The 15,217-nt window shown below is 37.3% G+C and overlaps 1 protein-coding gene across 3 annotated transcripts in view; it reads left to right on the top strand.

Annotated features, from left to right (window-relative positions):
- Nucleotides 1-14,389, top strand: part of LOC137580198 (uncharacterized) — a 393,130-nt gene extending 378,741 nt beyond the window's left edge. For all 3 annotated transcript variants that reach the window (XM_068294121.1, XM_068294120.1, XM_068294122.1), the window contains 4 exons: nucleotides 10,429-11,545; nucleotides 11,607-11,705; nucleotides 11,756-11,866; nucleotides 11,922-14,389. In XM_068294121.1, the coding sequence (XP_068150222.1) occupies nucleotides 10,429-11,545; nucleotides 11,607-11,705; nucleotides 11,756-11,866; nucleotides 11,922-13,808 (3,214 nt within the window). In that variant the 3' untranslated portion in view covers nucleotides 13,809-14,389. The remainder of the gene's footprint in view (nucleotides 1-10,428; nucleotides 11,546-11,606; nucleotides 11,706-11,755; nucleotides 11,867-11,921) is intronic.
- Nucleotides 14,390-15,217: the final 828 nt, after the last annotated feature.

Raw genomic sequence — 15,217 nt, 5'->3', positions numbered from 1 at the left:
AGGCGCAAGAACTCGTTCTCTCTACGAACCAGTTCGATTTCTTTGCAAAGTAGTTCCAGCTTTTTTTCCAAAGTATACTTTACTATGTTTTCTTCTTTTTGGCTCTCTTCATTCGACTTCTCATTTGTTCCGTTGCGCTCTCCGTTGTTACTCTTTTCATTTGACTTCTCATTTGTTGCGTTGCGCTCTCCGTTGTTACTCTTTTCATTTGACTTCTCATTTGTTGCGTTGCGCTCTCCGTTGTTGCTCTTTTCATTTGACTTCTCATTTGTTGCTTTTGATATTTCTTGCGGTTCATTCAGAATGCTCTCGTTTTCTGTCTGCGCCTCGCTTTCTGCATCGTTTTGATCATTTTCTGCTTCGTTCTGTCCATTTTCTGCTTCGTTCTGTTCGTTTGCCGTTACTTCTTGCTGCTGTTGACCTTGGGACAAGTCTGCCTCGAAATTTTGCGTCTGATCGGCGCCATCGTCCGATGTATACAAAATGCTCTTTAGGTGCTCCAATCAATATTTTTCAGGGGGATTCGCGCGTTTACTTAGTCCTCCGTTAGGAGCAGCTCCATCTTTTGGATGTTGCCCTCGCTACAGGGCTGAGTTGGTTTAAACGTTCGGCTAGCACATTTTTAGTGCCAGTATCTGGTAAACCTAGGTTTTTGCACCAGATTTGTAGCTGGGACTTCGAAAAATCATCAGGATTTATTGAATCCATTATTGTTTTTTTAATATTTTTTTTCCTCTTTGATAAATTATAGCTTTTTCACTGTTTTTTTTTTTTCACTGGGTTAACTATGACCACTTCTGAAATTATAGCGAGTAAAACACGTCTATTTTTGGTGAGCTCTCCATAAAAACTGAGCCGCTCTCATTCTTTTTATTTGAACCTCTCTGTTCTTTTCTTTAAAGTGAGACAGCACGCTTCTCGTACTGTACCACTGCATAAAACTTAAAACTAATTTGTAACAAAAAAAGAGTAAGATATACTTAATTCTAAACATATTGCACTGGGGGAAAGAGTAAGATATACTTAATATTAATACATATTGCTACACATTTATAGATGATTTTTTGAAATGATGCGAATTGAATACTATCAAAAGTATATCAGAAGTTTTCAACAAATTCAAGGAGTTTAAGGAATATGTTGAACTGAAAACTGGAAAAAAGATTAAACGTTTTAGATCAGACAATGGAACCGAGTATACCAATAATGAGTTTAATGAGTATTTAAAAGCCGCAGGTATAAAGCACGAGCATTCAGCGGAATACACCCCACAACAAAATGGAACGGCTGAAAGGAAGAATCGAACTCTTGTGGAAATGGCTTGCTGCATGATGATCCAAGCCGTACAAACACCTAGCTACTGGGCTGAGGCAATAAACACAGCAAATTACTTACGGAGCAGATGCCCATCCAAAAGTCTACGGGGAGAAGTCCCTTTTACATTATGGAATCATCGAATTGCATCCATCAAACATTTGCGCACATTTGGTCAAATTGTATACTCGGTTGACAAACTTGCAAAGAGTAAGTTCAGTCCAAGATCCAAAAGTTGTATATTTATAGGTTACTGTAATGATGCCAAAGTCTATAGTATATATGATCCCGAAGCCAAAATGATACTGAGAAGTCGTGACGTCATATTCACAAATATTTTTGGCAACGATCATGAATTTGAAGAATCTCAGAGCTAACCGCAGTCAATGCGGAATATCAAGAGGAAGATAGTCAGGAAGAGGATTTTCAAAAGGAGCGTATCGTTCCCGAGGAAAATACCCAAGAAGAGAATGCCAATATTGAAGAAAATATCGAAGAAGAACCAGTACTACAAAGACGTGGACCTGGAAGACCCAGAAAAGTGCATACAGGAAAACCTGGTCGTCCCAAGCTCATCTAAAACGAAGTCCAAATGCAGTCAAATATCGGAAATGAGCCAGAACCGGAATCTAATGAGGAAGATGAGTTTTATGAGGAGATGAATCGTCAACACGCGCAGCTCTAAGTGGTCCAAATGCAATTGAGTGGAAAAACGCCTTGATAAGAATAAGACTTGGGAAACTGTAAAGCGAGAGAGGAATCAGCTCGTATAGGATCAATACGAACACTGATAGCAATCGCCGTGGAACTCAACCTCGACCTCCATCAATTCGATTTTAACAGTGCATATCTAAATGGGGACACTTACGGAAAAAGAAAAGCAAAAATACACTGACGATTAAGTATGTAAATTAAGGAAAGCTTTGTATGGTTTAAAGCAGAGTGGATGCCAGTCGTATAAGAAACTGCATCACAAATTAAAGGAAATGAACTTGAAGCCACTTGCAGCTGATCCTTGCGTGTATATGAAAAAACAAGGTAATGGGATTATTATCGTTTCAATGTATGTCGATGATCTCATTGTCGCAACGAATAATAACAAGCTACTAGCACAGCTGAAAGCCAAGTACACGTAATTTTGAAATGAAGGATTTAGGAAAACTGTCTTAGGATTTAGGAAAACTGTCTAACTGCCTGGGTATCGAATTTCATCAAAACAAGAACAAAGGTGAATGTTCTTTGGGTCAATCAAGGTATGTAAAGGATATACTAAAGAAATTCAACATAGAGGACTGTAAACCAGTAAGCACACCTATAAACACCAGCGAGAAAATTTCAAATCATATGTGCCCAAAGACAAAACCGGACCTGGATGAAGTATCAAGCATCCCATACGAAAACTTGATAGGTGCTCTAATGTGGCTTGCAGTATCGACGCGCCCTGACATTGCACATATCTTAAGTCTTCTTAGCCAGTATAATAATTGTTACGGGAAACAACACTGGGTTGCAGCCAAAAGGGTACTTCGTTACTTGAAGGTTATTCAAGACCATGGACTAATATATAAAAAAACCGGAAAAGGTTTGGTTGGCTATGCTGACGCCGCCTGGGCTGCTAATACTGATGATCGTAGATCTTCTACAGGTTTCGAATTTAAGATGGCAAACGCACCAATAAGTTGGGAATCCCGTAAGCAACGAACTGTCGCTCTTTCTAGCACCGAGGCCGAATACATGGCCCTATCTGAGACGTCTGAAAAGGCTGTACATCTAAGATCTTTCCTACAAGAGATTTTTGGCTCGCTCCGTTCCACCATAATCTATAACGACAATCAAGGGGCTGGCCAACTCACACGAAATTCTTTATTCCACAATCCGTCATCATTTTATAAGGGAACTGGTGGACAAAGGCGACCTTCGCATTGATTACATCTCAACAAGTGAAATGCCGCAGACGTTTTAACCCAAGGTCTAGGAACAGCAAAGCATGAGTCCTGTGTGACACTGTTGGGAGTACAAAAAATAGACATATAAGGCGCCATCTGAGGGGAAGTATTGCGAATACATCTGGAAGCCTGCTTTGCCAACCGCCTATCTGGTAACCCTATACGCACAAGATGCACTCTCGTATATGGCACCATCTGTGCCGGTCGTACTTCTCTTAGTTCTACCACAAATAGTCTATTCACTACTAATATATATATATACATCAATAACTATGAAAAACCCAGGAAGTTGAATAAATCTCAACACTTCCTTTATTCATATGAATCGAAATAGGTACTTTTGAATAAAAAACCAGAGGGCCGGGGCTAACTTCGACCGCGTCAAAGTTTGTATACCCTTGCATCTTTTTTGGTAACTCTTTCCTTACCTATTAGCCATCAATGTGGAAGAACGTTTTACAATCATAGGAAATAACGAAGTTATTTACAAAAGTCACTGTTTTCGACCGATCGCTCCTTTGAGAGCTATATGATTTAGTCACCCGATCTTGATCAAATTTGGCACAGTCATTAACAGATATACTTAACTAGCAAATGTTTAATTTGAAAGCAATCGCGTTAAAAGTAACGAAGTTATTTACAAAAGTCACTGTTTGCGACCGATCGTTCCTATGGGAGCTATATGATATAGTCATCCGATCTTGATCAAATTTGGCACAGTAGTTTACAAGCGTAATAAACTCTCGAATATTAAGTTTTATAATAGCACGATAATAGCACAGAAATTAACGAAGTTATTGAGAAAAGTCACTGTTTGTGACTTTGGGGTTTGTATGGGAGCTATATAATATAGTGGTCCGATCCGGCTGAATCCGAGATATACAACCCCTGCAGTATATACAAGCCTACGTGCAGCTCTGTAGCTCTTACGGTCTAGGAGGAGTTTGCGTTGATCCAGACGGACGGACGGACGGACCGCCGGACCGACGGACATGGCTATTCGAACTCGTCTCGTCGTGCTGATCAAGAATATATACACTTTGTATGGTCGGAGATGCTTCGTTCTATGCGTTGCACACTTCTGACCAAAATTAATGTACCCTTTTTGCTAGGGTATAAAAAAACATATTGCATATTTATTTATTTATTTATTTATTTATTTACGTCAACTAACACAGCAGTCGACGAAAAAGCTTAAGCTAAAGACAGATAGTAATTAAATGAAGAAGGTAGCTTAGCTTTATATACAACTAAACATCCCCAGCCCGGTGGAGGTGTTTTATTTGCACAAGGTGCCAGCTATGCCCCGATTCACAGCCAATGTGGCCAGGGATGAGTTGCAGCCAATCCAAGTCCAGAATATTTTCATTGGTTTCGCTGTAGATGATTAAAAAGTATAGCGCGAAGAGAAGTGACAGAAAGATGAGGAGAGATAAGGTGAGAAAGGTTGTTAAAAGATTGGCAAAGAACACGAAGAGGTTCGTGAAGAGAGTAGTTAGTCAGACATCTACTAAGGTGAATAGGAAAAAAGTTTCTGGTCCGACGTGAGGGAACACAAAAATACAGCGTATCTAGTAAATTCGTAGAAATGACTTCGCCGTTGACTAGTTTATGGAGAAAGAGAATGCCAAAAACAAGCCTACGGTTATAAAGTGAAGGAAGATTAATAAGAAGAAGTCTGTCAGAATAAGAAGGTAGGCGAAGACCCGGGTCCCAATTTAGACCGCGGAGCGCAAACTTAAGGAATTGCTTCTGTACCGATTCAATACTACGCTGGTGAACATCATATTGCGGGTTCAACACTGGCGAGCAATATTCTAGAGTAGGGCGAACTAACGAAGTGTATAAAACCTTTGTTACATAGGGATCATCAAATTCTTTGGCCCAACGTTTAATGAAGCCGAGAAGGCTGCTAGCTCTGTTGACAATTGAAGAAATATGAACATTAAATGAAAGTTTAGGGTCAAACATAACGCCTAAGTCTTTGAATGATGGAACACAATCTAACAGAACAGACTTAATAGAGTAATGAGCTAGGAGCGGAGACAAACGACTGAAAGTCATAAAAGAACATTTAGAGGCATTAAGGTGTAATTTATTAACGTGGCACCAATCACAGAACGCATCGAGATCTGATTGCAAGTACTGTTGGAAAGAAGGATCATTATAGGAATAACAAATCTTGACGTCATCCGCAAGCATGAGCACGCGTGAATGAGCCAAGGCCAAAGGCAAATCATTTATAAACAATGTAAATAATAGTGGGCCCAGATGACTGCCTTGGGGTACACCTGACGTAACTCGAACAGTTTTAGATATCGAGGAACGAAAAGACACCTTTTGGGTTCTGCCAATAAGATACGACTTTAACCAACCCAATAATTTTGGTGAAAAACCCATGATGTTAAGTTTCGCGAGAAGCAAAGAATGATCAACCGTATCAAAAGCCTTACTGAAGTCAGTATAAATAACATCAGTTTGACACTTTTTACGGAAGCCATGGTGTACTAGGGTAGTCAATTCTAAAAGGTTGGTAAGCGACGAACGACCTTTCATGAAACCATGCTGGCAAGGAGAAATAGTGGATCTGGATAGATGTTGAAGGGAAGACGTAATAATTTTCTCAAACAGTTTAGGTATTGCCGAAAGTTTGGCAATGCCACGGTAGTTGGAAACATCCGATTTGCAACCCTTTTTAAAAAGCGGAATAATAAATGACTCCTTCCAAATATCAGGAAATCTACAAGTCTCACTCGATATAAAGAATAACCGAGCTAAAGGCTTAGATAGGGAAATCGAACACATTTTAAGGATGCAACTAGGTATATCATCAGGCCCGGGAACGAAGGAAGACTTCATAGATGACAAGCTAGAGAGAATACAGTCTTCAGTAATACTGGGAAAAAACATACAATTTAAATGTGGGATTGAAAAGGGATAGGGTGTGGGATCCGAAACAGTAGTAGAATATGTCGACTGAAAAAATTTAGCAAACAGATCTGCAATATCTAAATCATTATTAGCAGACTGGTCGTTAAGTGTGAAGGTGGAAGGTAGGACATTAGAGCGTCTTTTGGAATTGACAAAGTTGTAAAATCTTTTGGGGTTTAATAACCCCAATTAATTAAAATTCAGCCTTACTGCGAACGAGATAATTGTTGTAGCATTGAGTATTTAAAAGACAAAATTGAGATTTAGCTATACAATAATTTGCATAGTCAAGTCGCGAACCAGTTTTTTTAAATCTTTTAAAATATCTCGATTTAATGTTGCGAAGATTAGAGAGCCTACGTGTGAACCAGACTGGCGAGCTGGAGACGGTAGAGACATTCACATAAGGAACGCATTTATCAATTAGAGAATTAAGAGCAGAATAGAAAAACTTCACTGCACAATCTATATCGCAGCACTCAAATAGAAACGACCAATCAAAAGAGAAAATAAGGCTGTTAAGAAGATTGAAATTTGTTTTACGAAAACATCTACGACGAGAATTTGAAATGTTTTTAAATAAATTAGTAACGGAATTGTAAGAAATAGTAACTTCAATGGTAGGATGATAAGGATCTTCAGGTTTCACTAGTGGCTGTGTTTGCGATACAGCACTAACAGTGGGATCAGAGACAAAAACAAGATCAAGGATTCTTTTAGAACAGTTAAGGAAAGAATTCAACTGATATAGTGGACATTCAAGTAGGCTATCAAGAAAAACATGTTGAGATGAAGGAATTAAGAAAGATAGATTATCATCAACAAGCCAAGAAATATTAGGCAAGTTAAAATCACCTAAAACTATAAGAACATCACGATCTTTAAGACGACCAAAAATAGTTCGTAAAGCATCAGCATGGTGCACGTAGATCATGATATCAGAAGCTGGAGGAATATATGAACAAGAGATATATAGGCTAAAGTTAGAACATGTAACTTCGACGCAAATAAACTCAACACCTAAGGGGAGATCAATCGGCACCACACTTGAAGACAGATTCGAGTTTACAGCAATGAGTACTCCACCGCCACGACGACCAACACGATCAAGCCTATAAGAAATAAAATTATTAGAAAGAATTTCATTATCTAAAACAGAGGGGTTAAGCCTAGTTTCAGAGAAAGCTAATATGTCAGCCGAAAAGGTTTGGCTATCACAGAAAAGGTTCGACAGCTTGGTAAGAAGTCCTCTTACATTTTGATAATGAATGCAAAGACTAGACGTTATTAGTTTTTTGAAGCAGAAGATAAAGTAGGAAGGTGGACAGGCAACGGACGAGAGCGCTTATTGGGCGCAAACTCGTGTACAACTAGGCCCTCTGGCCAAAAATTAGGGTCAACCATAGCTGAGAAGTACTCATTTGGTACTGTAATTTTAAAAGAGGAGATTTCATGAGGCCTAGAAAACTTAAACTTTTGAATTAAAACCTTAGCAGGGCAAATATTACCAATGTAAGCTGCCACAGACGACTCAGAAGTATCTGGAGCAAGCCTAGAAATAAATAATTGTTTGCGATGAGGCACTACAGTTAGTGGAGGCGGAGGAGCATTGGGATCCGCAAGTGATTGAGAGCCGGCATGATCCTGTGATTGATCAGAGTTCCCGTGAGGGATAGATTGAGGTACACCAGGGCTTGTAATGGGTACTTCAATCTGAAAAGAAGAGCATAAAGAGGGACAAGAAGATGGTGTAGGCGAAAGTAAAATCGGAGAGGAAGTAATAGAGAGAGCTGGCGACTGCTTACGAGGCAACTCAAGGGTACATTTCTTGTGCAATTTCTCAGAAGGTGGAACAAATTTGAATTGCGACAATAATTGAACGCTAGAGTCACACTCGTTTGACAGCTGTTTGGCCAGTTTGTTTAAAGAAAGAAACCTTAAACGAAGATCCCTATACATACGGCTAAAATCAAGCTGCTGGCTGGCACAAGATGGGCAAGTCCAGCGCATTAAGCCAAGCTCAGGCTTAGAAACAGACAAACCAGAAAATTTGTCGTAGTCGCGGCCATTGAGGCCAGCACATTTTAAGTGAATAAGATTATCGCAGAGCCAACAAGATATTGCTCTGTACTGATCATCAAAACGATCAGAATGTTTGCAATTAGGTAGACAACAAGCCATTGAAAAGCCGAAAGAAAGGCAAAAAAAATATATATATATAAGAATATATAGAAAAATTAAATTCACAGCACAAAGATAATTATTGATAAAATAATCAATAATTACAAATAAAACAAAGAGACAGCTAGAGTGCACAGCACAACAGAGAGTGCAAGAACAGTTATAAGCCGAGCTTTGAGAGGCGGCCTTACAAAAGTGATTACGCGGGAGAGAAGCTAAGCACAAGCACAAAGCAGAGAGAACAACAAAGCCACTAGCACTGATGGTATGATGGGGGCGATGAGGGGAGCAACTGCAGAAGCAATGACGAAAGAAAAAGAAAAAAAAAAAAAAAAATATGTAAATGCACCAAACACTAATCACGAAAAAGAAAAAAACTGTTTTAACTGATTAATTTGGCGAATTATGGAAATAAAACACAAGGGAGTCAAGCGAACAACACCAGCGGAAGTGTAAACAAACTAAGCACAATTAAAAATTGAGAAAAAACAATAAATATTAATAAAAACTCAGGAGCTATGCAAAAACACGACCGTCACGTCAGAGAGCAGAAAGCCTTTTTTGCATATACGTATCACACGACGGCCAAACCCGTCATTTACACCGCATAGTAAAATGATGTATATTTTGTGTGTTTCTGATCCGATCGTAAACAAATTTGGTAAGTTGGTAGAAATTAATAAGACTAATCGGTTTTTTCTTAATTATGGAGGCGGAAGTGGTTGTTTTGCTTACCTGTTTTTTTTTAAGTATGGGCGATGAAATCTATCTAATTTTTGTCGGATTTTTATGAAACATGTATCATTTGACGGGAAATTCAATTCACTTTCATACTTAGAATAAGAAAATATTACTTTAGTTTAAATTGGTATCGTAAAACGTCGTCAAACAAAGAGACCTCAAGAATTACATACAAAATCCCGAAATTTCGATAGGCCCCAAAATAAATACTGGGGCTAAAATGCAAATTTTTGGTATGCAGTTTATCTTAGATTACCTAGATCTACAACTTTTTCAAAGAATACACATGTCTAACTATAATATTAAAGATTTTGGAATGACCGGGCTAAACTATTGTCAAAAATTTTGGGGGAGCTTTTTTTTCAAACGCACCTGTAAAAAAACGTCGAAAGCTGGCATGAGAATAATTACGTGTCATCATCTAAATACAATGACCAACAAATAACTGAAAAAATTTCTTCATTAAATTTCTTGGGAGCCGAGAAAATCAAATTTAAAATCAAAAAAAAAAAAAAAAAAGGGGCTATCCCGCTGACCACCACTGTATATAACTTTGATCAGCACGACGGGACGAGTTCAAATAGCTCTGTCCGATCATCTAGATCAACACAAACTTCTTCTAAACCTTAAGAGTAAATCAGATGAAAAATATAAGTTTATTAATATTTTAAACGTTTACAATATTCGACTTTACTGGAAGATCTTATTAACTGACTACTGGGCAAAGAACGCGGAGCTAAAGCGAAGTTGATTTAACGTGGGCGATTCTAACTAAGGCTTAAGACTGGTTCGTGAATTATTGAATATGTTTGCAAGAAGTCTTGGATAACAGGCGTTGTCGTGCGCCAGAAAGTGCGTGGGATACCTATTTTTTTTATTGCCGAATTATTTTCGGACATAGCCGGCTTGATATATGTATGTACATACATATATACATATATGGTATACCGAACTTGACATTATTCCTTAGAAATGTTTAGTCTGTAGATTGTTTATGTGACGATCGTGCTAGTTGTGGAAAAATAGGATTGAAATGCGTTTTAGGGGTATTTAATGACTTTGAGGCGGTGCCCTTTATGATGGGTTTCAAGTGTTTGCTATTGGAATCTTATACCGAGTGTGAGGTGCTGTAATAGTGTTTCATACCTTGGCAATTATTTAGACACTCAGACTACTTTTTAAATTAACAAAAGTAAATTTCGATAACCCAAACAAAACTTAAACTTTTTTATTCTGCCAAATTTGGAATCTTGCTTATACTGCATTTAAAAATCTATTTTATATTCTGTGAAACTCATTTATATTAATTTTTCAGTGTTGAACAATTTAAAAATCCCATCTGCGATAAAAATGTATGCGCTACAATTCTGGCAGAATATCGAAAAGATTCTGATTTTATCGAAGAACAGCTGAAGGAAACTAAAAGTTTTGTCAATGTAATTTGGCTAAGCTACAAATTTCAAGAAACCATAAAACGGTTAACTGAATTATATAAAATAAAATACCCCTTGTACAATAAAAGATTCATTGTTTTACACTGGGTACCATCCGAACTAATTTATCCTAGCGGTGAATTTGCAAAAATTACAATGCCACTATGCGAAGATTTTAAGTCTTTGGAGCGTGCGAACTGTAAATATGAGCTAACACCCATTTTGAAATTTTATTCCAACGGTCTTAACTCTGATAATCACCTCATTCATGCTCTGCGCAGGTTTTATATATCTGATCAAGATCTTATAGAAATACAGCAAGAGCTAAATTCTCAACGAAAAATAAAGAGAACTAAAGAAGACCTGTATAACGAAGTTGCATGTAAATGGTTAATGAAACATGAAGATGTGTATCAAAATTGGATAATAAATGACTCTGTAACATTATACATAGGTGGTATATTTCCATTGAATGTTTCAAGTCGGAGATACAAAAATATCGAAAAAGCTGCGCAAATGGCAATTACTGCAATAAACAATAATCGAACTATACTGCCAGGGTATAATTTAGGTATTTGGATAAACGATGGAGCATGCAAGTCTGATTTGGTATTAAAAGAATTTATACACTACTATAATCAACCAAATGTCCTGGGTGTTCTAGGACCTGCTTGTAGTGAGACGGTTCAACCAATAGCTTCGATTTCCAAGCATATGAATATGATGGTTATATCTTATTCAGCAGAGAGTGTTGCCATATTTGATCGAGAAGCTTATCCCTACTTTTTCCGTACAATTGGTACCGATTGGTTGTTTATTGATGCTTATCTGGAAATTATGAACATTTTTGGATGGAATCGTGTTGCTATTTTAACGGAAGAGAGTCACACAACTATGGAATATATATCTTATATGAAAAGTAAAATGAAAATTCACAATTTAACTTTGATTTTCAATCAGAAATGTAACACTGTCGCAACAGCAATCGAAATAAGAGAGGTTGGTTGTTGAGGCTGACAACATAACTAAAGGTCAAAGTTTTTAACATTTTATATTTCAGCACTTGCATAAGTTAAAAAAAGCACAAGCTAAAATAATAATAGCAAATATTTATGGTCAGAACGCTGCAATGGCAATATGCGAAGCTATAAAATTAAAAGTAAGTAATAATTCGAATATAAGAAATCTAATTAATAGCAATATTTTCAGATGACTCAAAAACAGGATTATGTTTGGTTTTTCCCGTCATGGGTGTTAAGTGACTTGACGTCTTGGAGAGGATACATTGATAACAGCTGCACTGCTTCAGAGTTTTACAATGTAATAAAAGTTATAGTCAATTGTGGTGACACTTAATTTATTAGTTTTTCTACAGGCTATCGACGGTCATTTTAGTGTAAGACATTTTCCGTTCGGCGACCGTAAAAGTCAAATGCAAGAAGGCCAATTCATTGAGACCTGGATTGACACGTATAAATCAAGCGATGAATTTGTTTCAAATTATGCTGGATATACTTACGACGCTGTATGGACCTATGCCCTCGCTGCTCACAAACTTTTGCAAAAGAACAAGCATGCAGTCAATGGTTTAAGAACTAGTGATGTTACTAAGCTGTTTGCCCAATTTATTCAAGAAACTGAATTTGAAGGTTTATCTGGAAAAGTCAGCTTCAGCCATGGCGAGTTTTTTGGCACCCGAATCATCGGCCTAGAAATTTTGCAGTGGCAGAGTAAGAACTATTCTGTGGTTGGCAGCTTCAAACCTAGAGTAGAAAGTAAAGAAACAGATATTCACGTTCATGACTGGCTATTAACTATAAATCATTCGAAAATATTTTGGAGTAATAACCATATTCCTGAGGACGGGGTGTATGATTGCAATTTTTCGTTTTTGGCCCGTTCTTTTCAAATTAAGTGTGAAACATCAGCCGTTATAGTTTCTATAAGTACATGTATTTTTCTTATTTTACTTATTTCTCTACTTTCATTCTTTTTTTGGAAACATCGATACAATCGAAAAGTGAAGTACTCCGCTCAGATAATGAAAATGTTCGGCATTGATCTGCTGTCGCCGTTGCGCAGCAATTTTAATACATTAGACAAGTGGGAAATAGCAAAGGAGAATGTAGTAGTTAATCGACGGTTGGGTGAAGGAGCATTTGGTATGGTTTACGGCGGAGAAGCTCAGCTGTCACCAGGAGCATGGACAGCAGTGGCTGTAAAAACACTGAAGTCCGGTCAAACCATGGAAGATCGTTTAGATTTCTTATCAGAGGCGGAAGCAATGAAAAAATTTGACCATAGGAATATCATAAAACTCTTGGCCGTCTGTGTGCAAAGTGAGCCAATATATACAATAATGGAGTTCATGTTGTATGGTGATTTGAAAACATACCTTTTGGCTCGTAGAAATATGGTTAATGAAAAAACTATGGATGAATCTGATATATCGGCAAAGCGCCTTACCATGTATTCAATGGATATAGCCCAGGGTTTGGCATACCTTGCTAAAAAGAAGTATGTTCATCGTGATATCGCTTGTAGAAATTGTTTAGTTAATTCCCAGCGAGTTGTGAAAATTGGAGATTTCGGAATGGCTCGGCCAACATATGAAAGCGATTATTATCGGTTTAATCGTAAGGGCGTTCGAAAACTTTTCCCGGTACGTTGGATGCCTCCTGAGACACTTAATTGTGGCTTGTTTACACCTTCTTCTGATATCTGGTCTTTTGGAGTAGTCTTATTTGAACTTATTTCATTTGGGTCTTATCCATACCAGGGGTTAACCAATAATGAAGTGCTTGATTATGTAAAAAGCGGAAATACATTGCAAATACCAATAGGAGTCAAACCGCAACTTGAGGGTCTTTTAAAAGCCTGCTGGGCTCAAGAGGCCGATAAACGACCAAATGCAATAGAAATTATTGATTACATTTCTAACTTTCCTCGCTTGCTAACTCCGTGTCTTGACTGGCCCACTGCCATTCCAATTTCTGAAATAGAAAGCGATCAGTTAGATCTATTTTCAAAATGTTCTTCGACCGAAACAAAATCATCGTTTCACTTTTGTAATAAGAACACCAATAATTTAAATCAACTTGACTTGATAGGCAAATTTAACCAAGCAAACGTTAGAGATGAAAAAATTACGCCTATTCCGACATGCAGCTCAGATTCAATTTCACCTATTACACCAGATGGTTATAGCATAATGTCCCCCCTGATAATGCACCAAAAGTGCGATCGCCAAGGTTCGTTATAAATTAAAAAAAAATTTCAAGGTGCGTCGACATTTTTTCCTTCGATTAATTTAGTTGAGCCGTCATTTTTTTTCTTCGATTACGTTAGGTTAAGCCGTCATATATATTTTTCTTCGAGTAAGTTCGGTTGAGACTTCATATTTTTCTCCGTTTAGGTTAGGTTGAGCCTTCACATTTTTCTTCACTTAAGTTAGGTTGAGCCATATTTGTGGGATTTGTGCCCACAAAAATTATAATTGTTGTTATATTATTATTTTATTTAGGAAGTTATTGCATTTAAGATATATTAATTAATTGGTTTTAAACAAATTTAAAAGTTTAAATGAAATACTCTTGCTTCGTTTACACACACACGTCGTTCCTCGTTCGTCGTTTTCTCCAGACTCTTCGTTTTCCACTCTGCCTTGCCACTTCGTCTTCTCTTTCCTTGCCACCTCGTCGATCAGCTGCTTCGGGAGTAGGTCTGGCCTTACAGCGTTACCATACCATCCCCACACAAATGTATACTACTAAGATTATAAAACTATTTTTCTGATCAACCTTATTTTTGGCGTAGAATTGTTGATATTTTACGTAAACGAAATATAACCAAGACCCAATAATAATATATCAAATTAACATTGTTTTTTCATATTAATTTTTCTTATTAAAATATAATAAATAAAATTGTCGAAAAGCTTACCGATTTTCTTAGGAAGAAAATTCAACTCAACTTTTTTTTATAAAGGTTGCTTAAACGTTTTTAAGCACATGCTCTAAAAGTTATCATTTCACTTTTTCGATTGACTAATTTTAACAGATGCCTAATGCACCACTTCAATGTTGCGTATTGGTAAGGAAGCCAGAGTCTGCGCAGAGACAAAGATTTTTTTGCAAGTTGACCCACATAAGGGACGCGGGTCATAGTCTACCTATTTGGAACAAGCTAGTGACCAGCAAGCCGAAAAAAACTTTTTTGGAAGAGGAACGCCCATATTTTAGACTATCCTGGAGAAACAAACAGGTGGACATCTCTGTTTATTGAAAATTTATGAAAGGTTTGCCGCTTTGGACAGCGACAACTGTTTTGCTAATTTAATACAAGAGAGCTGATCTCTTTAAAATCGATCTGTAATTTTCTGTTTAAAACATACACTAATCGGATTATATATTATATGATATGGTATATTTAAACTGTATGCAACAGGCAGAAGAAAGCTATAAGTATCTTCCAGTGGATCTAGCCATGTTCGCCTTTTAGCCCATCTCTATGAACAATTAAACTTCGGATACTATAAGAAATGGAGCCATGGTATGTAGACTTCTGTTTATAGCGTGTATAAATTCGAGAATGAATATTTAGACACGTATGGATTACACTACAGAATTATATTCTAGGAAAGCTGCAATAGAACTTGTACAAAATAGACTG

Source organism: Drosophila tropicalis, unplaced genomic scaffold, assembly GCF_018151085.1.
Source record: "Drosophila tropicalis isolate 14030-0801.00 unplaced genomic scaffold, ASM1815108v1 contig_830, whole genome shotgun sequence".
Classification (NCBI taxonomy): Eukaryota; Metazoa; Arthropoda; class Insecta; order Diptera; family Drosophilidae; genus Drosophila; species Drosophila tropicalis.
The sequence above is the reverse complement of the archived record's forward strand: the minus strand, read 5'-3'. Positions and strand labels throughout refer to the sequence as shown.